The sequence below is a fragment of the Rhinopithecus bieti genome, unplaced genomic scaffold (assembly GCF_001698545.2).
Source record: "Rhinopithecus bieti isolate Rb0 unplaced genomic scaffold, ASM169854v2 scaffold_59, whole genome shotgun sequence".
In the NCBI taxonomy this organism is placed as follows: domain Eukaryota; kingdom Metazoa; phylum Chordata; class Mammalia; order Primates; family Cercopithecidae; genus Rhinopithecus; species Rhinopithecus bieti.
The window spans coordinates 1,172,349-1,199,473 of NW_016803115.1; the positions used below are offsets into that span (position 1 = coordinate 1,172,349).

Sequence of the window (27,125 nt, forward strand, 5' to 3'; positions counted from 1 at the left end):
GGTTAACACAGTGAAACCCCGTATCTACTAAAAATACAAAAAAAAAAAAAAAAATTAGCCGGGCATAGGGGTCGGCACCTGTAGTCCCAGCTACGTGGGAGGCTGAGGCAGGAGAATGGCGTGAACCCGGGAGGCGAAGCTTGCAGTGAGTCGAGATCGCGCCATCGCACTACAGCCTGGGCGACTGAGCAAGACTCCGTCTCCAAAAAAAAAAAAAACTATGATGAAAAATGTTCTACATTACCTTAAATTTCCTCCCTTCATAGCTGTGGGGAAATGGACCTTGAAGCTCTAGGTCAATTTGCTTTGCTATCATTAGTATTTTGTGTCTGAGAACCAGCCAGAAGATGTGTCCATTTAGGTGATCTTAGTAAGTGACTTTTCTCATGTAAGGATTTGTGTACTTTTACAATTTGGTGATTTATAATTTCAATCAGCACACTGGAAACTCTTTATCTGTCGTATAAGAGTCTGGTTATTTGATCTCCTCGTGTTGGTTCCTTGGTTACTTTGCCTCTCTGCCTCTGATAAGATGGTTATTGATAGCCTTCGAGGCTTTAATTATTTAATCGTTGTTGATGCAAATAAAAATTCCCCCAAAAGGACAGCCTTTCATCATATCTTCTTCTCCTTTCCTTTCCCAGTTGAAATGTCCTTGAACTACAACCAGCTCTCTCAAAAAGGACATAGATTATAGCCAGGGTGCCAGTATCTCAAAAATATTTGAGAAGTCGTCTCTTCTCTGTGTCTCTTACTAACCCACAGAAAGTTAAGGTTGCCAGATTTAGCAAAGAAAAATACAAGATACCCAGGTAAAGTTGAGACAAACAAAGAATATTTTTAATATAATTATATCCCATGCAATATTTGAGACATACTTATACTAAAAGGTTGTTTCTTGGCCGGGCGCAGTGGCTCACGCCTGTAATCCCAGCACTTTGGGAGGCCGAGGCGGGCGGATCAGGAGGTCAGGAGATTGAGACCATCCTGGCTAACACAGTGAAACCCCGTCTCTACTGAAAAAAAAAATACAAAAAATTAGCCGGGTGTGGTGGCGGGCGCCTGTAGTCCCAGCTACTCGGGAGGCTGAGGCAGGAGAATGGCGTGAACCCGGGAGGCGGAGCTTGTAGTGAGCCGAGATCGCCCCCCTGCACCCCAGCCTGGGCGCCACAGGGAGACCCCGTTTTAAAAAAAAAAACAAAAAAGGTTGTTTCTTGATTATCTAACATGCAAATTTAACTGAGCCTCCTCCTACTCTGGCAGCCCTACAGATAGTGCATATCTTAATGCTTTAGAAAATCCATCTAATGTTTTGAGATCTCAATTTGTTTGAGATTTGCTCCTATTTGAAACCCACAAGGAAATGGTTGTGACAATTAAGACTGCATTTGCCTGAAGTATAGTGGATGTTACACTGCCCACCTCCACACAACTCTCTTTTGTTGTGAGAATATATGCATAGAAACAAGACTTTGCTTGAGAAACCTAAACCAAATAGTACTCCTTTGTAATTTGTATTATTTTGCAGACACAGATAAGTAAAGATAGTGCTATGATGCATTGCGCAGAATGTATTTGCACCCTATTTAGTTTTTTTTCTTTTTGTTTGTTTGGGCAGTGGGCATATGGATGGGTGGGTGAGGGTGTTTGTTTTGCCATTGCCTGAGTCAGTGATTTTGAACCTTAGCTGTACAATAGAATCACCTGAGAGCTTCTTAAGCTCTCAATCCCTGTCTGCTTTGCAGACCAATTAAACCAGAATCCCTGGAAATAGAGTCAGGCATCAGTATTTAAAACTGCCCAGGTGACTCCAAGGGCATTGGTTCTCAGCCATGGCTGAGAACCAATGCCCTAAATGAAAATGGCAGATTTGAAAAAGCTCTTTTTACCACTAAATTATGTCCTTATTTTAATCCTCTTCCAAACTCATTTCTTGTACTTTTCAGTTAGCATATTATGGCAATTACATTTATTATTTTGTATTATATCTTCTATATATGATGTATAATATCATAAAGCTTACTTTAAAAATGATTTCATGTGGCTTTAATCATGTCACTGATTCAGTATTAGTTTCTTAACATCTGTAATTGGCTTTCATTTTCAAATATTTCTTTGTGGTTTTTCTTACGTATTTTTCATATGTATTTCTCTCTCTGTCTCTCTCAGATTCTAAGCCAGTGGTTCTCAACTTGAACTGCTTATTAGAACCATCTTAGGATGCTATAAAGAAGTGCCCAAGCCTGCCTCCTGGAGGCCGTGCTATAATTGGTCTGGTGTGGAGCCTAAGCATTAGTGTTTTGTAAAAGTACCTGAAGAAGTTCTGGGTTTAGCCAGAGTTGAAAGTCAGTGTTTTCAATATGTCAAGTACCTATCTAGCTGATCAACTGCATGTCCTGGGGAACTTTTAATACATAAATATAATTGCTCTGCTTAATGAAATAGAAGAAATTTTGAGGTTCTGGGAGAAGGAGAAATAAGGGGGTGGTAAGTGACCACCCTCTTGTCTTTATACTCTCAGATTCATGGGTGTCACGAGGAATTCCTGATGTTGGGGATAGCCAAAGGACTCTTAAGACTAAAGATAGAGATGCCTTGTATTTTGAGTGTTTTCTCTGCTATGCTTCAGTGTAAACCATTCTGTTGCCCTGAAATCTCCAGAAAAGGTTGCCACATACATGGGTAAGGGACACATGCTTACACCCACAAGTAGTGAATACCCATTGTTCGGGCCTCACCCAATGGAAATCCTAACTGAACTAGGACAAAAGAAAACTAAGAAGATGATGTCTACAAAGAATAATAGTAAAAGTTTAAAGCAGACGTAATCTATAAGATGAAAGATTAGACAGGAAGCATGGCATGCATTATCAATAATCATAACATACCCATTCAAAGATTTCATTCACCCCTTTCCAGACCACTGTGATGATTGGCCACATTTGGTCACCACTGCCTTGTAGGTGATGAAACATCCCTAGACATGGTCATCATAATTCACCCAGTCGACAGCTGAGCAAACTCCTGTGGAGTAACAGGAAAATCAATGGTAAAACTGAGTTTCTGCAGCATGAGAAAAACCAGAGTCTGATTCTTATTAAACCTTCCTCAGGTCTACCTGTTCCTTTTCTCTTCGAGTGGCCACATAAAGGAAGAAATTACCTTTCTGAACTAGGACAAAAGAAAACTAAGAAGATGATGTCTACAAAGAATAATAGTAAAAGTTTAAAGCAGACGTAATCTATAAGATGAAAGATTAGAGAGGAAGCATGGCATGCATTATCAATAATCATAACATACCCATTCAAAGATTTCATTCACCCCCCAGTTACTGAGCACCTCCTAGGATACAAGTACTGAGATAGGTCCTGGGAATTCAGGGTATGATATTGTCTCAAGGAATTTACAGTTTAGAAGAGGAGATTAATGTTTCTATTAGAATAGAAGAATGGAAGAGTATACAAAGTAACATGCATAGGCCTATTTCATAAAGGATTATAAGTGAGGGGAGACTTCACAGAGAAGCAGAAGACAGAACAAGGGTTTGGAAGATAGAATGATTAGGCTGTGGGGAAAATGGAAGGAGTGAAGGGAAAGAAACAACATCTCTTACTAGAATGAATTGAAACTCTAGATGGGCACAGAGGCTTAAAGCAGCATGGTATGCTGCCTGGATGACAAATGGTTTTATAACGATGTCATGTAAAAGGAGTTAGGGCAGATGGAAGCCAGTGGTAGGGTTTGTGATGTGTCAAACTCCATTCATACATCATCCCAGTCATTCTTGTATTTTGATGAGTTCCTAGAGTGGCCCTAAAGAGCTGGATGAGAGGTGGCCAACCCACCTTGCTAGTCTGAAACAAAAAACGTATAATCTTTTTTTCTTGGGTTCTGCAACATTCTCGTTCTCCAGATTTACCATTTCTTAGTTCGTATGAGCTGCTATAACAAAATGCCACAGACAGAAATTTATAAACAATAGAAATTTATTTCTCACAGTTCTGGAGTCTGGGAAGTCCAAGAATAAGGCACCAGCTGGTAAGGGCCAGGAGTCTCTGCTTCCAAGATGTTGTCTTATTGCATCATCCTCTGGAGAGGAGGAACGCTGTATCCTCACATGGCGGAAGGGACAGAAGGGATGAAAGGGGGTGAACTCCCTCTGCTAAGTCTTTTTATAACTTAATCCCATTCGTGAGGACTCTGGAGCCCACATGATCAATCAGTTCCTAAGGACCACACCTCATAATACTCTTGTATTGGGGGTTAAGTTTCAACTTGAATTTGAGAGAGACAAAAACAGTCAAACCGTTAACATTTTAATATCATCCATAATGGTACTTGGTTGCATTTGCTGCCATAATTTCTTTTTCTTATAGGCTCTTGAATTTTCAACCTCTTTTGGACATAGGTATTTATTTTGCATAATATTTTGTGGTAGATCATACACAACCCTGATTTCAATTTGTTTTGTTTTGTTTGAGATGGAGTTTCACTCTCGTTGTCCAGGCTAGAGTACACTGGTGCAATCTCAGCTCACTGCATCCTCTGCCTCCCAGGTTCAAGTGATTTTCCTGTCTCAGTCTCCCAAGTATCTGGGATTACAGGCATGTGCCACCACTCTCAGCTAATTTTTTTTTTTTTTTCAGTAGAGGCAGGTTTTCTCCATGTTGGCCAGGCTGGTCTTGAACTCCTGACCTCAGGTGATCCACCCACCTCGGCCTCCCAAAGTGCTGGGATTACAGGTGTGAGCTACCATGCCCAGCCTTGATTTAAATTTGAATGTGATTTTATTTTGATGAAAACCTGAGTTTTCACTGTGAAGGAGTTGTATTGACCAACATTAATAGCCCTCACAATTCCACAGTCCCCACACAAGCACTTAACCATGCATTCACGTTAACCTCTGCCTGCTCTGCCATTAACTTCCTTCAATTGGGAACACTGGCTTTAGTTGTTGTGCTTTTAATATTTTATTATGAGGTATGTAGTTGGAATGTACAGACAAGTACAATCATGTAACAAGCACCAGTTTACTTACTAAGCAGCATAATAAAATCTTCACATTTTGCTGTCTTTGTGCCAGTTCTTTTTCTACAAACTAAAACATTGCAGATACAGTTAGTAGAAGCCCTCTACTATCCCTTCTTAGTCTCATTTCCCTCTCTCTAGAGGTAACACCAACCTGATCTCAGTGTTTATTGTTGTCAAGAGTGGTTTTATACTTTTACTACAAATATATGTAATAACATATACTATTATTTTATGTTTTTAAACTTTAAATAATTGAATCCTCTCAGTATTCATCTGTGCCTTACATTTTTATTGAAAATTGTCTCTGAGATTTAATGATGACACATATAGATGTAGTGTGTTTCTTCTAATTACTGTATAGAATTAAATTTATGAATATACCAAAACGTATTTTTTACTGCATACAAGTAGACATTTAGATTTTTTCCGATATTTCACTGTTATAAGGCTGCAGAAAACATTCTTGTACACATCTCCATATGCACAAATATGTTGTATTTTTATTCTTTAATCATTTATTTTACTCATATAAGTAGTATCACTATGTAGCAATGAAAAAAACTATCAGTCATTCTAATAATCAAAAACATGACAATGTAATCAACTTCAAAACAATATTAGAATAGTATGCTGATGTTTTAACTTACTGCCTTTCACAAAGGTCATCAGCAACTTCCCTCAAACAGACATATAAGCCTCAGCTCTGAATCATAAAAAATTTAAAGAGTAATCAACTGTAAATATAGAATAGGAAGGGAGGCTAATATAGCTTTAAGAAACATTGAGTCAATTTAAGGACTGATCGTACTCTTTTTTTCTGTTTCCTTGACATATAGCTGGTCAAAATTGACCTGATTTGCAATTCCTCTTATATGGAGCTAGAGGCAGCTGACTGTAGTATTTAGCCATTGCACTTAATATGAGCTTTTGTTAAAAGTACACACATTAACCATTTATTGCCCTGGGAGGGAATAAGTCACTTTTTTTTTTTTTATTGATTTTGATTTCATTAATTACTGCCTCGTATATACAGATCAATCTGTTAGGTCCTCTGGGGTGTCCAAAGAAAGCCTCAGAAGAGCTTGGAACACCACAAAGAAGAGATGCTTAGGAAAAGTCATCAGTAGGATTTTGGCATGTAAAATGGATTTTTTCTTTTTTCCCCAGTAACACTCAGGAAATGCTTGTCTCCTGCTATTAATGAATGATTTCAGAGTACTATGGATCATGCTGAAGAAAATGAAATCCCTGCAGCAACCCAGAGGTACTATGTGGAAAGGCCTATCTTTAGTCATCCGGTCCTCCAGGAAAGACTACACACTAAGGACAAGGTTCCAGATTCCATTGCGGATAAGCTGAAACAGGCATTCACGTATGTTGCATTTTAACCTGTTTCTGTTATTGTATCATTTAGTTATGAGAGGCACAAGGTCAAATGTGCAAAGAAAATCTGTTTGGTGAAGTGGAGAAAAAAATGAATGCTGAGCCATCATGGTTTGCAAAGCTGTTCACGAGGTTCAATCAGTGTTAGATATCTGTACACAGGCTTCATCATGAATTTCACCATATTTACTGAATTTCTACTACGCCTTTTGTCTGTATAAATATTAACATAACCAGCACGCTTTCTAATTCTCCACCCACCTTCAAAATACCTTTTGTGTCCCAGGAATATTCCAGCCACTCTCTTTTTTTCCCCACCCATGACTCCTACCCTGTCTGGCAACGTCCTGAATCACCAATTGGAAATTTTTCCAGATTGCTCCTGGGAATGAGGAATGGAAAGTGCTTTGGTTTGAATTCTACAGAGATGTTTCTCATTTATAACTTAATCTCTGTCTGTCTTTGTCCTTCCAGATGTACTCCTAAAAAAATAAGAAATATCATTTATATGTTCCTACCCATAACTAAATGGCTGCCAGCATACAAATTCAAGGAATATGTGTTGGGTGACTTGGTCTCAGGCATAAGCACAGGGGTGCTTCAGCTTCCTCAAGGTTAGTAGATCTTTCTTTCCCCCCTTGCTGTCCTCAAACAAATGCTTGACCTTCTGTTTATTTCATCATGATTGCAAATTTGTAATTTTTATCATATCTTTCTAGTAACCTTTACCTGTCTAAAGGTATTCCTCAGAAGCATGTAGTCCTTAAACCTGTAATCTCAGCACTTTGGAAGGCCAAGGTGGGAGGATCACTTGAGACTGGGAATTGGAGACCAGCCTGGACAACAAAGTGAGACACTGTCTCTACCTTTGAAAAAACAAACAAAAACAAAAAACACAGCTGGGCATGCCTGTAGTCTCAGCTACTTGAGAGGCTAACACAGGAGGATCATTTGAGCCCTGAAGTTCAAGGCTGTGAGGAGCTCTGATCGTACTACTTCACTCCAGCCTGGGAGACAGAGTGAGACCCGTCTCCAAAAAAAAGCTCCAGGGATATTAATAGTAGAAAATGGTGATACTGTTTTGCAGATCAGCACACTGGTTGGGCATTATCTTGCCACTTGCTAAGTCAGTCACTCAAGAAACATTTTGTTGTTATGGTTGTTGTGAAGGTTTGTGGCTTCTGAGTCCATATTCTAATTACAAGGGACTATGATATGCTAAATTCCTGTAGTATATTGCAGCAACTCTGTGATTTTATATGTCATATAAGAACTTAAGAAAATATTCATTAACTTATTCATTAATTTATTCATGTATTCTAAAAGTACATGTTTATTAGGCACCTACCTGGCTCACTGTCCTCATGGAGCTCACTAACCATCCAATCAAGGCATGAGATGCTAAGCAGAAAAAAGCACATAGAAAAATTTTAATTACAATGATAAGCACAATGAAGGAAAAGATAAGGTATTGTGAAATAAAAATAGTGGATCTAGGGCTGGCTGTGGTGGCTCACGCCTATAATCCCAGCACTTCGGAAGGCTAAGGTGGGTGGATCACCTGAGGTAAGGAGTTCAAGATCAGTCTGGCCAACATGGTGAAACCCCATCTATACTAAAAATATAAAAATTATATGTGCATGGTGGCATGTGCCTATAGTCTCAGCTACTCAGGAGGCTGAGGCAGGAGAATCGCTTGAACCTGGGAGGTAGAGGTTGTAGTAAGCTGAGATCGTGCTACTATATTCCAGCCTGGGCAACAGAGCAAGATTCCATTGGAAAAAAAAAAAAGAATAGTGGATCCAGGAAATGAGGTTTGAGCTGAGACCTGACTCAGGTCAAGAATAAGAGAAAATGCATTTCAGGCAGAAGGAATAGCATGTGTGAAGGCACTGAGCAGGAAAAGAATTGGGTGTGGGACAAAGAATGAATGGAAAAGCATTGTTCTAGGAGTGTGAGGGAGCAGGGGGCAGTGGCAGGTGAGGTGGGCACAGGCAGGCCTGCAGAGTCTTCTTAGGCCATTTTTGGGTTTCATTCTGAGTGCAGTGAAAAGCTATCAGCATTTTTTATTTAGGTTTTCTTTGTGCATAAGTCTTATCACACTGCTAATAAAAACATACCTAAGACTTGGCAATTTATAAAGAAAAAGGTTTAATGAACTCAGAGTTCCATGTGGCTGGGGAGGCCTCACAATCATGGCAGAGGGCAAATGAGCAAAGTCACATCTTACATGGTGGCAGGCAAGAGAGAGCTTGTGTAGGGAACTGCCCTTTATAAAATCATCAGGTCTCGTGAGACTTACTACCATGAGAACGGCATGGGAAAGACCCACTCCCATGATTCAGTTACCTCCCACTAGGTCCCTCTCACAACACATGGGAATTACGGGAGCTACAATTCAAGATGAGATTTGGGTAGGGACACAGCCAAACCATATCACTCTGTAAGAGGTCACTGAAGACTGCCATGGGGGGAATGGATTTGGGTAGTGGGAGGAGCACCAGAATGGATGTGAGGAGACCAGGTAGAGGTGACAGCAGCTCACGGTAGGCAAAGGTGATATTGGCTTGAACAGCTCTAGGTCAGCTGGCCAAAAATCAATTCCCTTGTAGCCAGTTTCCAAAAAACTGTCAAAAAAAAAATCACTTCCCCTAATGAGCAATTGGCTTTGTTTTTAATTTTCCGAGTGACTGATTTACCATATTTATTAAATCTATTATACAAAATCTTGCAGATTTGGGACAGATTCCCACAATCATTTTGGTGCCATCACCCCAAGAATAGATAAAGGGACAGATTCAAAGGCAGAGGCAAGGGCAGGGTGAGAAGCAGATAAGGGCTCAGTATCCAAAACAGGAAGTAGAAGTCAAACTGACATTCAGTCAAGCTGGACTGATGGAGCTGCAGGAATGTCTGCCAACAACCACGCAAGCTCACACTCGAAGAACTCCTCAGGATTCTGCCTGGTTGAATTTTCACCGTCATTCTGCAAACTTACTTCAACCAGCTGACCTTCTTCCATCTTGAACTAGAATGGTGGCTGTAAGAATGGAAAGAATTGGAAAGACATATATGTTGTAGGTGAGATCAGCAAAACTGGCTGTTGGATTAACTTAGAAAGAAGGAGGAGGGCGTGTCAACAATAACTTTAAGACAACTGGGCTTATGGGTTGGATGTGTGGGGATGGTGAAGAAGAGGGATGGTCAAGAATGACTTCCAGGTTGCGGTTTCAAACACCTGAGGGATGGAGGTGTCAATTGCAGACATAATAAAGATGACAGGACTGGGTATGGTGGCTCATGCCTGTAATCCCAACACTGGGAGGCCGAGGTGGGTGGATAACCTGAGGTCAGGGGTTCAAGACTGACCAACATAGTGAAACCCCATCTCTACTAAAAATACAAAATAAGTCAGGCATAGTGGCACACACCTGTAGTCCCAGCTACTTGGGAGGCTGAGGCAGGAGAATCGCTTGAACCTGGGAGACGGAGGTTGCAGTGAGCTGAGATGGTGCCAGTGCACTCCAGCCTGGGTGTCAAGAGCAAAACTCCATCTCAAAACATAAAAAATAATAAAAAAGATGACAGGAATAGGATTGAAGAGTAAATCTGATTATGTTAAATTTGAGATGCTTGTGAGATAGACAAGTAGATATTTCATGTTTGTATTTAATATATGATGAGCCCAAAAGAGAGGTAGGGGCTAGAGATATCAACTGTGGAATCTTTGACCTATAGAAAGCATTTAAACCATGGCAATAGACCACAGCACCTAGGGAGAGAATGTGGAGTGAAAAGAGAAGGGAGCTAAGATCAAGCTCTGTCCAACATTAAAGACCAAATACAGAAGGAGGAAACAGCAGAAGAGATAGAAAAGTATCTGGAAAGGAAAACTAGGAGTGTACATTATTACAGAAAGGAAGAAATTATTTCAAATCAGGGAATGATTCAGTAGGTGGAACACTGCTGAGAGACACAGATCATCCCATAATCAAATTTGCATTGGAAAGGTACTTTTCTGCTCATTATTAATGAAGGAAGATAAGTATGAAAAACAATATAGCAAAGATAGAGATCTAAAAGGAAGTAAATACGTTTCTTGTGATTGATAAATAATTTAAATTACAAAAAAATTTTGTGTTAAGCATGTCAGAGTGAAAGTATGCTCTTATCTCTAATTGTCTTAAAAATTCCTCTAAAATGACAATGAAAGGGGAAATGGTATAAACTAGCAAGGAGGAAGAACATGAGAGAGGAGACACAGTGGAACAGGAGAAATGTATATATGGCAAGCAGATGGACAAGTGGCAGCTGAATCATTAGAGTAGAGAAGCTTAAATGTAGGTACGTACACTTACACTGGGAAATTGGAGGCTCCAAGTATTGTGAAAGCTGTAAGTCAGGCAGATGGCTAAAAGCAAGGGAACTGGTTCAAAATCTTTGCAATCAGTAGCATCGATACACTCAGGTCCCCACACCTACATGATGCAGTGGATGGTAGGATAAAAATACCAAGAGATGTCAGGAAAGTTAACTAAAAGTCTGCACACTGAACTGTGAGTCAACAAAGGCTGTTCCCTTGCTCTACTTTGCTTCAAAGTGCCTGCAAAAAATCTTATAGCCCAAAGCAGATGGTGACTTATAAAAGACCCATAGTGACAAATGGAGGTCCCCCAGTAAAGATGCTGGCTGGCCACCCAGTTGTCCTACAATAAGGCCCATCAGTAAACAGAGAGCCCATACACATGAAGCTTCAAGAAAGAGACCAAATCATTCAAAAAAGAATTCATAAGGAACAGAAATAACAGGGCAAAATAAAAAACTTTATAGTATCCTAACAAAAACACGTTGAGTCTCTGAAACAAAAACAGCATTCAGAGAACAAGAAAGAGCTCATAGAAATTAAAAAAGAGCATTCAGAGAACAAGAAAGAGCTCATAGAAATTAAAAATGTGATAGCTGGAATAAATATTTAGTCAGAGTTGGAAGACAAAGTAGAGGAAATCTCCTGGAAGTAGAAGAAAAAGACAGTAAGAGAGAAAACATAAGACGACCAGAGGATCAAGCCTGATGTCCCATCATACATCTAATAGGACTTCCAGAAAGAAAGAAGAGAGTAAACAGAAGGAAGAAATGATCAAAGAGTAATCCCCAGGACTGAAATACATGTGTTTTCAGACTGAGAGGAATCATAAAATACCCAGCAGAATAAATGAAAAATAAAACAAGGCACACCATAGTAAAATATAGAATACCAGGAATCAATAGAGGATCTCAAACTAGAAAGAAAAAAAGTCACATAATGAAAAGCTGAAAAGGTAAACATAATGGAAAATTAAGTTTGCATCTAAAATGGATAAATTGAGAAATCATGATACAAACATATTTAGAATAGTGTTTCTCAACCTCATGCCATTTACCTGTTTGTTTTTGGGGGCCTGTCTTGTGCAGTGTAGGGGGTTTAGCAGTACCCCTGGCCTTCACCCACTAGATGCCAGTAATACTCCCACCCCTCCCCATCATCATAATCAAAATGTCTCCAGACATCCCCAAATGTCTCCTGCCAGAAGTGGGGTGGGGAGGGCTCTCCTTTGAGAATGCTGATTTAGGAAAATGGAGATAAATAGAGAAAAACAGCTACACGAGTTGGAAGTCATTGGCTCTGAGGAGCAAAACCTGGAGGAAGAGGGGTAAGCAGAAAAGAGCTGGCTTTTCCAGAGAGCCTTTGCTGCTTGGCTTTTTAAATCGTATGCATGCATTTCTTTGCTAGAAATAAATATTTTTTAACAACATTCAAGTGACCGTGTTATTATACATGAAGTTAGGAAGCTTTCCCAACTCTTCTTTTGCTAAAGCTGTCTCCTCCACAGCGTAACAGTGCATTAAATGAGTTTTTTAGTTGTTCCAGAAATTTGGCTGGGCCCCCAAAGCTGAGAACAAAGAGTGCTTATTGCCTATACATTTGGAAGAGGGATGCCAGTCAATCTATCCCAAACTATGTATGAATGACCCAGGCTCTCTTGAGTGTGTCACTTTTAACAGAATATATGAGGGAACGAGAAGACTGATTTGGAATGAGAATTTTCCAGGGAGAGGTTAAAACCCTATCCATTTCCCCTCCACCTGCAGTCAAGTAAGGAAGGACTGCAAGAAAGCTACTCAAAGCGCTGAGCAGCACCCCCTGGAGTTTGTGGAGACTGCTACCTAATTCTTGCATGAAAAAGTCCAGCTGCTCTAAAAAAGAAAGTTTTTAAAAAACTTTCAAGTGAACCTGCATGTGGATGTTTATAGCAGCTTTATTCATAATTACCAAACCTTGGAAGCAATCAAGATGGCCTTCAGTAGATGAATGGGTAAACTGTGGTACATCCAAACAATGAAATATTCAGTATTAAAAAGGAATGAGCTATCAAGCCATGAAAAGACATAAAGGAACTTTAAATGCATATTACCTCATGAAAGAAGCCAACCTGATGTAGCTTAATACTGTATGATCCCAATTGAACGACATTCTAAAGAAGGCCAAACTGGCCAGGCACAGTGACTCATGCCTGTAATCCCAGCACTTTGGGAGGCTGAGGTGGGCACATTGCCTGAGCCTAGGAGTTCAAGACCAGCCTGGAAAACATGGGGAAACTCTGTCTCTACAGAAATTAGCCAAGTGTGATGGTGCACACCTGTAGTCTCAACTACTAGGGAGGCTGAGGTGGGAGGATTGCTTGAGGCTGGGAGGTTGTGGCTGCAGTGAGCCGTGAACATGCCCCTGCACACCAGCCTGGGTGACAGAGCAAGACTGTCTTTGAAAAGACAGTAAAAAGATCATTAGTTTCCAGGGGATGGGGGGAGGGAAGGATGAATAGGCCACAGAGAATTTCTAACCAGTGAAACTACTTTATATCATACTATCATGGTGGCTACCTATCATTGTACATTTGCATAGACTGTACCACACCAAGAGTAAACCTAATGTAAACTGTGGACTTTGGGTGATAATGATAGGTCAGTGTGGGTTCATCACTCGTAACAGATGTGCCACTCTGGAGGGGGATGTTGATAGTGGGGAAGGCTGTGCATACATAAGGGCAGGGGATATATGGAAAACCTCTGTATCTTTTGCTCAATTTGCTGTGAACCTAAACTGCTCTAAAAAGTCTATTTAAAAAAAAAAATGTGTCAAGGATGATGTGAACTGCCTAGGACAGCAGAGTGAGGGAAAGAATCCTCCAGAGGGTGTGACCTGCACTTCCAAAGTTTCTTGGGAGTTAAATGCCAAGCTTTCCCATTGGATAACTGAGCATCCTGGAAGGTAACGAGGCTTGGCTCATTTGATAGGTACCTGCCCAAGAAGACTGCCTACAAGATGAGCATACGCCAGCCGAAATTACCTGGAAAGCCGTACCTTCTGATAAGAGTTGGAGGGAGGATATCTAAGAGTCAGGAGGAAGGAGCATTACATAGTTAGGGCATAGTAACTGGGAGTCCTTCATTGCAAAGGGGTCTCCAGAGAACCCACAAAATCACCCCATTGGAGAAAGAGCTCGCATTTGTACATCAATACCAAATTACAGTGGCACCCACTAAGATAAGACTTTTTTCTGCTTTTATCTAATTTGTGAAACAATAAAGCAGAAAAAAAAATCAGCCACTGGCAAAAAGGAGATGACAGTGGAAACTGTCTCATCCTGGACTCTATCAGCACCAAGGTAAGATGATGTGCAGGATTGGGGTAGGGTAGGTTGCAGCTTAAATTAAGATGGGCTTCACTCGTTCATCAGAAATAAAGAACCAAGAGAAAAACACATGTAACCCCTCTGTCTTCTAATGATCTCCCATTTCTGTTCGGTTTTTAATCCCACAGGCTTAGCGTTTGCAATGCTGGCAGCTGTGCCTCCGATATTTGGCCTGTACTCTTCATTTTATCCCGTTATCATGTATTGTTTTTTTGGAACCTCCAGACACATATCAATAGGTAAAAGCTTATACTTGATGTTCTACTACCTTCCCTTGTGTATTTCCAGCCTTTGCAATGTGCCAAAGAAATAGCATGGTCGTTATTAAAAATTGTCTTTATAATAACTTTTGTTACTGCATACACGACAGGTGCTTTAAAAACCTACACTCGGCCAGGCGTGGTGGCTCACCCCTGTAATCCCTGCACTCTAGGAGGCCGAGGCGGGCAGATTGCCTGAGGTCAGAAGTTTGAGACCAGCCAGACCAACATGGTGAAACCTCATCTCTTTGTAAAAATATAAAAATTAGCCAGGCTTGGTGACGGGTGCCTGTAATCCCAGATGCTCGGGAGGCTGAGGCAGGAGAATTGCCTCAACCCGGGAGGCGGAGGTTGCAGTGAGCTGAGATCGCACCGCTGCACTCCAGCCTGGGCAACAGAACAAGACTCCGTCTCAAAAAAAAACTACATGCCTCCCAAGATTTCTAGAACTTACAACTGTCTTATAATCTTGGAATAATAAAAAAGACAATTTTCTTGTGTAAAAGGGCAATTGTTGAAATCTGTGAAATGAGATAAATGCTTCATTTCATAATGTAATTTGCCAGCATCTGGTTTTTATTTTTATACTAATGGTAGTAATTCAAGTTCCTAATCGCTATTCATGTATTTCATTTTTGTCATATTTGGGGCTCTGAATTGTACATATTATCAGTTTATCAGAAGCATATGGATTTCATAATAGTCCTGGTATTGCATAAGGCTACACCTACCACACACACACTTTCCAGATATCTACTGTTTGGTAACAAATACCCTCAAAATGTAGCAGCTTTACAACAACAATCGTGTTTGTATCTTCCATAGTGCCTGCAGGTCAGGACTTGGGAAGGACTGGTCTGGGTAATTCTTCCTCTCTCCCTTTTTCCTCCCTCCCTTCCCTCTTCCCTGCCTTCCTTTCTGCATGCAGTGCCAGGAATTCTCCACTTGGCCTAGTTGGAGCTTTCTTACACATGGTGACTCGGCTTCAGCAGAAGGTGGAAGTTGCAGCCCTTTTATTACCAAGCCTTGGAAGTCACACAGCTTCACTTCTGCTGCATTGTTTTGTTTACTAACAAGTCAAAGCCAACCCAGATTCAAGGAGAAATTAGACTCCACCTCTTGATGGGGAAATGTCAAGAAGAGTAGGTGGATGGAAGATATTGCTATGTCTATTTTTGGAAAATACATTCTGCATGCACACACACATGGTTACTCACACACCAGAGGCAGGACACTAAAGAAGGGAGCGTAGCCTTCTTTCAAGCATGACTTCTTGACCTCAACTTTATCTCTTGGTGTACTGGCAAAAACCCTATCAAATACTCTGAATTAGATAGTGTCCTTGAACCCTGAACAGGGATCTTCATGCTTCATTATTTCAGGTCCTTTTGCTGTTATTAGCCTGATGATTGGTGGTGTGGCTGTTCGATTAGTACCAGATGATATAGTCATTCCAGGAGGAGTAAATGCAACCAATGGCACAGAGGCCAGAGATGCCTTGAGAGTGAAAGTCGCTATGTCTGTGACCTTACTTTCAGGAATCATTCAGGTAAGGCTCAAAGATGGGGAAATGGACTGTCTCATTTGTTAACCTAACAAGTATCTACTGAGAGCTCTTAGCTGGTCTTCCTAACGGTGGGTGGCGTCTGCCAGAGAAACCCCAAAGCTCCGGGAGTAACTGCAGACCAACTGCATGCCTTATTCACAACTATGAGTGACCAGCAAGCAAGCTTCAGGTGGATGCTTTAAAGATCCCAAAAGCAAGACAAGTTTGACACAGCAGGATTGATTAGTGCTGGGAGAGGATATTCCTCTCTACTTGGAGGGAACAGCCAATGATCATGATCATGCACTTTAGTCTACATGATGAAGCATGCCCCCAGCTCCATGAGAGACAGGGAAGGCATTAGTGTGGCCAGTGCACTGTGGGGCACCAAGCCACTCCAGACCTTCCACTGTTTTCTGTATAACCAGTGATTGATTTGTTAGCTACTTACCCACTTCATGTGCAAGTTTGCAGTGTTAGAAAATGGTCCAGAGGCTGGGCACAGTGGCTCACACCTTTAATCCCAGCACTTTGGGAGGCTGAGGCAGGTGGATCACAAGGTCAGGAGTTCAAGACCAGCCTGGCCAACATAGTGAAACCCCGTCTCTACTAAAATACAAAAATTAGCTGGGTGTGGTGGCGTGCACCTGTAGTCCCAGCTACTCAGGAGCCTGAGGCAGGAGAATCACTTGAACCCGGGAGGTGGAGGTTGCAGTGAGCCGAGACCGTGCCACTGCCTGGGTGACACAGCGAGACTCCATCTCAAAAAAAAAAAAAGAAAATGGTCAAGAAAGAACTTGTATATTTGCTGTGGGTCTTAACTTCCTGACCTATCATGTGATTCATTTGTTTCTTTGTCATTAAAAAAAAATAGTTTTGCCTAGGTGTCTGTAGGTTTGGATTTGTGGCCATATATCTCACAGAGCCTCTGGTCCGAGGGTTTACCACTGCAGCAGCTGTGCATGTCTTCACCTCCATGTTAAAATATCTGTTTGGAGTTAAAACAAAGCGGTACAGTGGAATCTTTTCAGTGGTGTATGTAAGTAAGCAACTCCCTGACGTTCTGGTACTTGTTTTTTCTTCTTTATTTCCCCCACTTCTCTTCTGTATCTCTTTTACTTTCAAGACTCATTTTCTTTTCTCCAGTAATTTCCATAAAAAAGGAAAATTCATTTATTCTAAGGTTTTCTGAAAAGAGTGTTACAAAGAAGACTAAACCTTAAAATCTCTATTATTAATATGTGATACTGCCCACTTCACAAGGAATTTTTCGCTAGGTCTTTATTTGGTGACTGCACCATCACTCTAATTAGGTGAAGAGAGAGCTTTTTCTTACAACCAAATCATGGTCTTTTTGGAAACTAACAAACAATTTAAAGGCATGCGGGGAGAACATCTCTCTCTCTCAAAAACTGCTAATTCAGGCTGGGTGCGTGGCTCACGCCTGTAATCCTAGCACTTTGGGAGGCCGAGATGGGCAGATCACGAGGTCAGGAGATCGAGACCATCCTGGCTAACACGGCGAAACCCCATCACTACTATAAATACAAAAAAATTTGCTGGTGTTATGGCAGGCGCCTGTGGTCCCAGCTACTCAGGAGGCTGAGGCAGGAGAATGGCATGAACCTAAGAGGCGGAGCTTGTAGTGAGCAGAGATCATGCCACTGCACTCCATCCTGGGCAACAGAGTGAGACTCCGTCTCAATTCAAACTGGCAAAAAAATAAGGCTGTAAAAGATTTAACTAACATAAATCTTTTAGTTACATATACCCCTTACCAAACTCAGAGAAAATATAAATTATTTGCAAGCACTTAAGGAACAATGGTACTAAATGATCATGTTGAAATTGATCATGTGAAACTGATCACCAATTCTAAAAATTCAATGTTTTCACACAGTGCAATATAATTAAAATCAAAACTAAACATAGCTTTAAAACTCCCACATATTTAGAAACCAAAAAACATTTCTAAATGACCCATGAATAAAGAGAGAATTAGGAAATAATTGGAATTAATTGATAGAAGTACTACATATCAAAACCTCTGAGATGCTGTTAAAGCTATCCTTGGAAAGAGAGGCCTGTAGTCTTTGTAGGTATTTATGTGCTAGGCACTGGGTGCCAAGATGCAGCTGTGAGCTGAAAAGATACAGGCCTTTCCCTCTAGAACTTTCAGTCCAGTGGGAAGATAGTAAACCTTTAATTGCATACATGTGTAATCAATTACAATTTGTGTTGCATGCTATGAAGAAGTTCCAGCTGCTCTGAAAGTTAAATAGGGAGACTTTGAGATTAGGGGTCTAGAAAAGGCACTTTGAGGAAGTGACATTTAGATTGAGTCATTGACTGGTTAAAATGGAATCAGACTTTAGGAATATTCTCTAAATAACAAAATTCTTAGTCTCCCATAATAGCTGTTACCGTACTTCTTACTCTGAGACTTCTCGAAATGCCTTGTCACAAAGGAAATAAACATGCTGAGTACTCTAGGCATTGATAGGAAAGGGTGCATGGCCTGGGCTGAGCAGGAAGTCTACTTTATTGGGTTTCAAATGAGAACTGACTATATTTGAGGTGCCCAGTTGGTAACCCTGGGATATAATTAAGTGGATTTCTTCTCTAATTCTCCTGGGTTCCTTTCCCAGACATCAGCACTCTTGACTTCAAAGTCCTGCTAACAATACTTTCTCCTTCTTTGAGCTCCTAAAGGCTTTTCTATGTGTTTACCTTTGGAGTACTTTGCTATCAACCCTTAATTCTTTCCAAGTGCTCAGGACTCAGCTTCAGGGTTCCTTTTTTGAATTTTATAATATTACATTGAGACATCAGCATATGAGAAGAATAGTTGTTTGATAGGAATAACTATAAGGCTGGGTGCAGTGGCTCACACCTGTAATCCCAGCACTTTGGGAGGCCGAGGCGGGCAGATGACTTGAGGTCAGGAGTTCGAGACCAGCCTGACCAACATGTTGAAGCCCCGTGTCTACTAAAAATACAAAATTAACTGGGCATGGCAGCAGGCACTGATAATCCCAGCTACTCAGGAGGCTGAGGCAGGAGAATCGCTTGAACCTGGGAGGCAGAGGTTGCAGTGAGCCAAGATCATGCCACTGCACTCCAGCCTGGGCAGCAGAGCAAGACTGTGTCTCCAAAAAAAAAAAAAAAAAAAAGGAATAACAACTATTTTAAAAAAAAGAGTAACAACTATAAAGTTGTAGACTGGGTAAAAATACTTCCTAATTGGTGGAAGCTACAAAGAGAGTTTTCAGCCTGAGAACTTTTAACTAGAAATACCCAGTGGAATGGCTGATGTGAATTAGTGCACTAGACAGTCTCTGTCTCTCTCAGGGGCAATTTTCTTGATGTAAACATCCAGCGTTCACTGTGTTACAGAGTACAGTTGCTGTGTTGCAGAATGTTAAAAACCTCAACGTGTGTTCCCTAGGCGTCGGGCTGATGGTTTTTGGTTTGCTGTTGGGTGGCAAGGAGTTTAATGAGAGATTTAAAGAGAAATTGCCGGCGCCTATTCCTTTAGAGTTCTTTGCGGTAAGTCACCTTGGGTCAATGACCTATTCAGCTTCTACGACTGCATTTACTTATTTCTGTAAGGGATTTTGAAGTGGATGAAAGGAATTTTTTGCTCTCAATTCTGCCAAAAGAAGGTTACAATTTGTCAAAGAAATTTGACAAATTCATTGACAAGAAAGTAAAGAGAAAAAGCCTTAAAACATAGACACAGATGATTTTTAAAATTATATGTAAGACTATACATGAAAATTTTAACATTAATTATAAGTGATGGGGTTATGGAAGATTTTATCCTCAAATTTTTGTTGGCTAATTCTTTTGTAATGAGCACATATTACTTTAGTAACCTAAAAAAATCCATTTCCGTTTTGTCAAAGCAAAGGTTCCCAAACTTTCTCCATCCCTTGACACTCCTAAGCCAAAAGAAATACCTCACAGTTCCATTTATTAAGTAGTTAGTTCCAAACACTTTAATAATACTGATTATTAACAACTTCATAGTTGTTTTTAAAAATATGCACATAAATTGAAATAAAAATATTATTTTAAGTAACCACAATTATTTAATCATGGAATGCATATGCCTGATGGGAACTGCATAGATCCTCAAATCTCAGAATCAAAAAGGGCACTGCTACCCTCATTTCCTGTTCACATGAATATGTATGTGGTTCCTGCTTTTTCATCACAGCAACCACTGAACACCCAGCTTTGCAAAGATACGGCATTATTGAAAGGAACACTGTTCAAACTGTGAACTACTGCCAACTAGAAGCTTGCACAGTGCCCAATAGGTGTCACTGTTTCACTGGGGACCTTTTAATATCCAAAGTGTCCCGTAGAGTGCCCTTGGCATCCTGGGACTTGTTTGCACATGTGTGGGAGCTACAAGGAGAAGAAATGAAGAATAGGCTGGGTGTGGTGGCTCCACACCTGTAATCCCAGCACTTTGGGAGGCCAAGGCAGGCAGATCACCTGAGGCCAGGAGTTCGAGGCCAGCCTGGCCATCATGGTGAAACCCTGTCTCTACTAAAAATATAAAAAATTAGCCAGGTGTGGTGAAATGCATCTGTAAACCCAGCTACTTGGGAGACTGAGGCATGAGAATTGCTTGAACCTGGGAGGCAGAGGTTGCAGTGAGCCAAGATTGCACCTCGCACTCCAGCCTGGGTGACAGAGCAAGATTCTGTCTCAAAAGAAATGAAGAGTACGTTTGGGGGCAAAGGGCTGGCAAGATGGCCAAATAGGAACAATTCTGGTCTGCAGTTCCCAGTGAGATCAACACAGAAGGCAGGTGATTTCTGCATTTCCAACTGAGGTACCTGGCTCACCTCATTGGGACTGGTTAGACAATGGGTGCAGCCCACGGAGGGCAAAATGAAGCAGGGTGGGGCATCAACTCACCCAGGAAGCGCAAGGGGTCAGGGAACTCCCTCACTTAGCCAAGGGAAGCTGTGAGGGACTGTGCTGTGAGGAACAGTGCATTCTGGCCCAGACACTATGCTTTTCTCATGGTCCTCACAATGCACAGACTAGGAGATTCCCCTGGGTGCCTACACCACCAAGATTCCCTTGGATTTCAAGTACAAAACTGGGCAGCTGTTTAGGCAGACACTGAGCTAGCTGCAGGAGTTTTTTTTCATACCCCAGTGGTGCCTGGAACACCAGTGAGACAGAACCGTTCACTCCCCTGAAAGGGGGGCTAAAGCCAGGGAGCCAAGTGGTCTAGCTCCAGCGGATCCCACCCCCACAGAGCCCAGAAAGCTAAGCTCCATTGGCTTGAAATTCTCGCTGCCAGCACAGCAGTCTGAAGTCAACCTGGGATGCTCAAACTTGGTAGGGGGAGGGGCACCTGCCATTACTGAGGCTTGAGTAGGCGGGTTTTCCCCTCACAGTGTAAACAAAGCCACCTGGAAGGTCCAACTGGGCGGATCCCACCATAGCTCAGCAAAGCTGCTGTAGCCAGACTGCTTCTCTAGGTTCCTCCTCTCTGGACAGGGCATCTCTGAAAGAAAGGCAGCAGCCACAGTCAGGGGCTTATAGGTAAAACTCCCATCTCCCTGGGACAGAGACCCTGGGGGAAGGGGCAGCTGTGGTCGCAGCTTCAGCAAACTTAAACATTCCTATCTGCCAGCTCTGAAGAGAGCACCAGATCTCCCAGCACAGCATTCGAGCTCTGCTAAGGGACAGACTGCCTTTTCAAGTGGGTCCCTGACCCCCGTAACTCCTGACTGGGAGACACCTCCCAGTAGGGGCCAAAGACACCTCATACAGGAGACCTCTGGCTAGCATCTGGCGGGTGCCCCTCTGGGACAAAACTTTTGGAGGAAGGAACAGGCAGCAATCTTTGCTGTTCTGAGCCTTCGCTGGTGATACCCAGGCAAACAGGGTCTGGAGTGGACCTCATCAAACTCCAGCACACCTGCAGCAGCGGAGCCTGTCAGAAGGAAAACTAACAAACAGAAAGGAATAGCATCAACATCAACAAAAAGGACGTCCACACAAAAACACCACCTGAAGGTCACCAACAGCAAAGACCAAAGGCAGATAAATCCATGAAGATGAGGAACAACCAGTGCAAAAAACTGAAAATTCCAAAAGCCAGAACGCCTCTTCTTCTTCAAAGGATCACGACTCCTCGCCAGCAAGGGAACAAAACTGGATGGAGAATGAGTTTGATGAATGCATAGAAGTAGGCTTCAGAAGGTGGGTAATAACAAACTTCTCTGAGCTAAGGGAACATATTTTAACCCAATGGAAGGAAGCTAAGAACCTTGAAAAAAGGTTAGAGGAATTGCTAACTAGAATAACCAGTTTAGAGAAGAACATAAATGACCTGATGGAGCTGAAAACACAGCACAAGAATTTCGTGAAGCATACACAAGTATCAATAGCCAAATCAATCAAGCAGAAGAAAGGGTATCAGAGATTGAAGATCAACTTAATGAAATAAAGCTTGAAGACAAGATTAGAGGGAAAAAAAAGAATGAAAAGGAATGAACAAAGCCTCCAAGAAATATGGGAATATGTGAAAAGACCAAACCTACGTTTGATTGTTGTGCCTGAAAGTGACGGGGTGAATGGAACCAAGTTGGAAAACACTCTTCAGGACATTATCCAGGAGAACTTCCCCAACCTAGCAAGACAGGCCAACATTCAAATTCAGGAAATACAGAGAACATCACAAAGATGCTCCTCGGGAAGAGCAACCCCAAGACACATAATCATCAGATTCACCAAGGTTGAAATGAAGAAAAAAATGTTAAGGGCAGCCAGAGAGAAAGGTCAGGTTACCCACAAAGGGAAGCCCATCAGACTAACATCAGATCTCTCTGCAGAAACCCTATAAACCAGAAGAGAGTGGAGGCCAAAGTTCAACATTTGTAAAGAAAAGAGTTTTCAACCCAGAATTTCATATCCAGCCAAACTAAGCTTCATAAGCAAAGGAGAAATAAAATCTTTCACAGACAAGCAAATGCTGAGAGATTTTGTCACCACCAGGCCTGCCTTACAAGAGCTCCTGAGGAAGCACTAAATATGGAAAGGAAAAACCGGTACCAGCCACTGCAAAAACATACCAAAATGTAAAAATCATCGATACTGTGAAGAAACTGCATCAACTAATGGGCAAAATAACCAGCTAGCATCATAATGACAAGATCAAATTCACACGTAACAATTTTTTTTTTTTGAAACAAAGTCTTGCTCTTGTCCCCCAGGGTGAAGTGCAATGGCACTATCTCGGTTCACTGCAACCTCCACTTCCAGGGTTCAAGCAATTCTCCTGCCTCAGCCTCCTGAGTAGCTGGGATTACAGGTGCCTGCCACCACGCCTGGCTAATTTTTATATTGTTAGTAGAGATGGGGTTTCACCATGTTGGCCACGCTGGTCTCGAACTCCTGACCTCAGGTGATCAGCCTGCCTCAGCCTCCCAAAGTGCTAGGATTGCAGGCATGAGTCACCACACCTGGCCCACATGTAACAATGTTAACCTTAAATGTAAACGGGCTAAATGCCCCAATTGAAAGACACAGACTGGCAAATTGGATAAAGAGTCAAAACCCATCAGTGTGCTGTATTCAGGAGACTCATCTTGTGTACAAAGACACACATAGGCTCAAAATAAAGGGATGGAGGAAGATTTACCAAACAAATGAAAAGCAAAAAAAAAAAAAAAAAAAAAACCAGAAGGTTGCAATTCTAGTCTCTGATAAAACAGACTTTAAACCAACAAAAGATCAAAAAAAGACAAAGAAGGGCATTACATAATGATAAAGAGATCAATGTGGCAAGAAGAGCTAACTATCCTAAATATATATGCACCCAATACAGGAGCACCCAGATTCATGAAGCAAGTCCTTAGAGACCTACAAAGAGACTTAGACTCCCACACAATAATACTGGGAGACTTGAACACCCCACTGTCAATATTAGACAGGTCAGTGACACAGAAAATTAACAACCATATTCAGGACTTGAACTCAGCTCTGGACCAAGCAAACTTAATAGATATCTACAGAACTCTGCACCCCAAATCAACAGAATATACATTCTTCTCAGCACCACATCACACTTGTTCTAATATTGACCTCATAATTGGAAGTAAAACACTCCTCAGGAAATGCAAAAGAACAGAAATCATAACAAACAGTCTCTCAGACCACAGTGCAGTCAAATTAGAACTCACGATTAAGAAACTCACTCAAAACTGCACAACTACATGGAAACTGAAAAACCTGCTCCTGAATGACTACTGGGTAAATAACAGTATTAAGGCAGAAATAAATAAGTTATTTGAAACCAATGAGAACAAAGACACAACATACCAGAATCTCTGGGACACAGCTAACGCAGCAGTTAGAGGGAAATTTATAGCACTAAATGCCCACGGGAGAAAGTGGGAAAATCTAAAATCGACACCCTAACATCACAATTTAAATAACTAGAGAAGCAAGAGCAAACAAATCCAAAAGCTAGCAGAAGACAAGTGATAACTAAGAGCAGAACTGAAGGAGATAGAGACAAGAAAAACCCTTCAAAAAAATCAGTGAATCCAGGAGCTGGTTTTCTGAAAAGATTAACAAAATAGATAGACCATTAGCCAGACTAATAAAGAAGAAAAGACAGAAGAATCAAATAGACACAATAAAAAATGAGAAAGGGGATATCACCACTGATCCCACAGAAATACAAACTACTGNACACAATAATACTGGGAGACTTGAACACCCCACTGTCAATATTAGACAGGTCAGTGACACAGAAAATTAACAACCATATTCAGGACTTGAACTCAGCTCTGGACCAAGCAAACTTAATAGATATCTACAGAACTCTGCACCCCAAATCAACAGAATATACATTCTTCTCAGCACCACATCACACTTGTTCTAATATTGACCTCATAATTGGAAGTAAAACACTCCTCAGGAAATGCAAAAGAACAGAAATCATAACAAACAGTCTCTCAGACCACAGTGCAGTCAAATTAGAACTCACGATTAAGAAACTCACTCAAAACTGCACAACTACATGGAAACTGAAAACCTGCTCCTGAATGACTACTGGGTAAATAACAGTATTAAGGCAGAAATAAATAAGTTATTTGAAACCAATGAGAACAAAGACACAACATACCAGAATCTCTGGGACACAGCTAACGCAGCAGTTAGAGGGAAATTTATAGCACTAAATGCCCACGGGAGAAAGTGGGAAAATCTAAAATCGACACCCTAACATCACAATTTAAATAACTAGAGAAGCAAGAGCAAACAAATCCAAAAGCTAGCAGAAGACAAGTGATAACTAAGAGCAGAACTGAAGGAGATAGAGACAAGAAAACCCTTCAAAAAAATCAGTGAATCCAGGAGCTGGTTTTCTGAAAAGATTAACAAAATAGATAGACCATTAGCCAGACTAATAAAGAAGAAAAGACAGAAGAATCAAATAGACACAATAAAAAATGAGAAAGGGGATATCACCACTGATCCCACAGAAATACAAACTACTGGCCGGGCACAGTGGCTCACGCCTGTAATCCCAGCACTTTGGGAGACTGAGGCAGGCGAATCACAAGGTCAAGAGATCAAGACCATATTGGCCAACATGGAGAAACCCCCTCTGTATTAAAAATTTAAAAAATTAGCTGGACATGGTGTCCCACGCCTGTAGTCCCAGTTACTCGGGAGGTTGAGGCAGGAGAATCACTTGACCTGGGAGGCAGAAGTTGCAGTGAGCCAAGATCAAACGACTGCACTCCAGCCTGGGCAACTGAGCGAGAATGAGACTCTGCCTCAACAACAACAACAAAAAAAACTACCATCAGAGAATACTATAAACATCTCTATGTAAATTAATTAGAAAATCTAGAAGAAATGGATAAATTCCTGGACACATACACCCTCCCAAGACTAAACCAGAAAGAAGTTGAATCCCTGAATAGACCAATAACAAGTTCTGAAATTGAGGCAGCAATTAATAGCCTACCAACCAAAAAAAAAAAAAGTCCAGGACCAGGCGAATTCACAGCCGAATTCTACCAGAGGTACAAAGAGGAACTGGTACCATTCCTTCTGAAACTACTCCAAACAATAGAAAAGAGGGAATCCTCCCTAACTCATTTTATGAGGCCAGCATCATCCTGATACCAACACCTGGCAGAGACACAACAACAAAAAGAAAATTTCGGGCCAACATCCCTGATGAACATCGATGCAAAAATCCTCAAAAAAATACTGGCAAACTGAATCCAGCAGCACATCAAAAAGCTTATCCACCATGATCAAGTCAGTTTCATCCCTGGGATGCAAAGCTGGTTCAACATACACAAATCAATAAACATAGCCCATCACATAAACAAAACAAACCACGATTATCTCAATAGATGCAGAAAAGGCCTTCGAGAAAATTCAAAAGCCTTCGAGCTAAAAACTCTCAAATGAGGTATTGATGGAACATATCAAAATAATAAAAACTATTTACAACAAACCCACAGCCAATATTATACTGAATAGACAAAAACTGGAAGCATTCCCTTTGAAAACCAGCATGAGATGAGGATGCCCTCTCTCACTACTCCTATTCAACATACTATTGGAACTTCTGGCCAGGGCAATCAGGCAAGAGAAAGAAATAAAGGGTATTCAAATAGGAAGAGAGGAAGTCAAATTGTCTCTGTTTGCAGGTGACATGATTGTATATTTAGAAAACCCCATCATCTCAGCCCAAAGCCTCCTTAAGCTGATAAGCAACTTCAGCAAAGTCTCAGGATACAAAATCAATGTGCAAAAATCACAAGTATTCGTATACACCAAAAATAAACAGCCAAATCGTGAGTGAACTCCCATTCACAATTGCTACAAACAGAATAAAATACCTAGGAATCCAACTTACAAGGGATGTGAAGGACCTCTTCAAGGAGGACTACAAATCAGAGAGGACACAAACAAATGGAAAAACATTCCATGCTAATGGATAGGAAGAATCAATATCGTGAAAATGGTCATACTGCCCAAAGTAATTTATACATTCAATACTATCCCCATCAAGCTACCATTGACTTTCTTCACAGAATTAGAAAACACTACTTTAAATTTCGTATGGGACCAAAAAAAGGCCCACATAGCCAAGACAATCCTAAGCAA

At 41.2% G+C, this 27,125-nt stretch overlaps 1 protein-coding gene across 1 annotated transcript in view; it reads left to right on the forward strand.

The window, feature by feature from the left end:
• The window catches only part of LOC108515474 (prestin), a 66,893-nt gene that overhangs the window by 15,362 nt on the left and 24,406 nt on the right, over positions 1 to 27,125 (forward strand). The window contains exons 3-8 of the mRNA XM_017852422.1: positions 6,199 to 6,403; positions 6,889 to 7,028; positions 14,273 to 14,383; positions 15,787 to 15,953; positions 16,825 to 16,989; positions 19,347 to 19,499. Of these exons, the coding sequence (XP_017707911.1) occupies positions 6,252 to 6,403; positions 6,889 to 7,028; positions 14,273 to 14,383; positions 15,787 to 15,953; positions 16,825 to 16,989; positions 19,347 to 19,499 (888 nt within the window). The 5' untranslated portion in view covers positions 6,199 to 6,251. The remainder of the gene's footprint in view (positions 1 to 6,198; positions 6,404 to 6,888; positions 7,029 to 14,272; positions 14,384 to 15,786; positions 15,954 to 16,824; positions 16,990 to 19,346; positions 19,500 to 27,125) is intronic.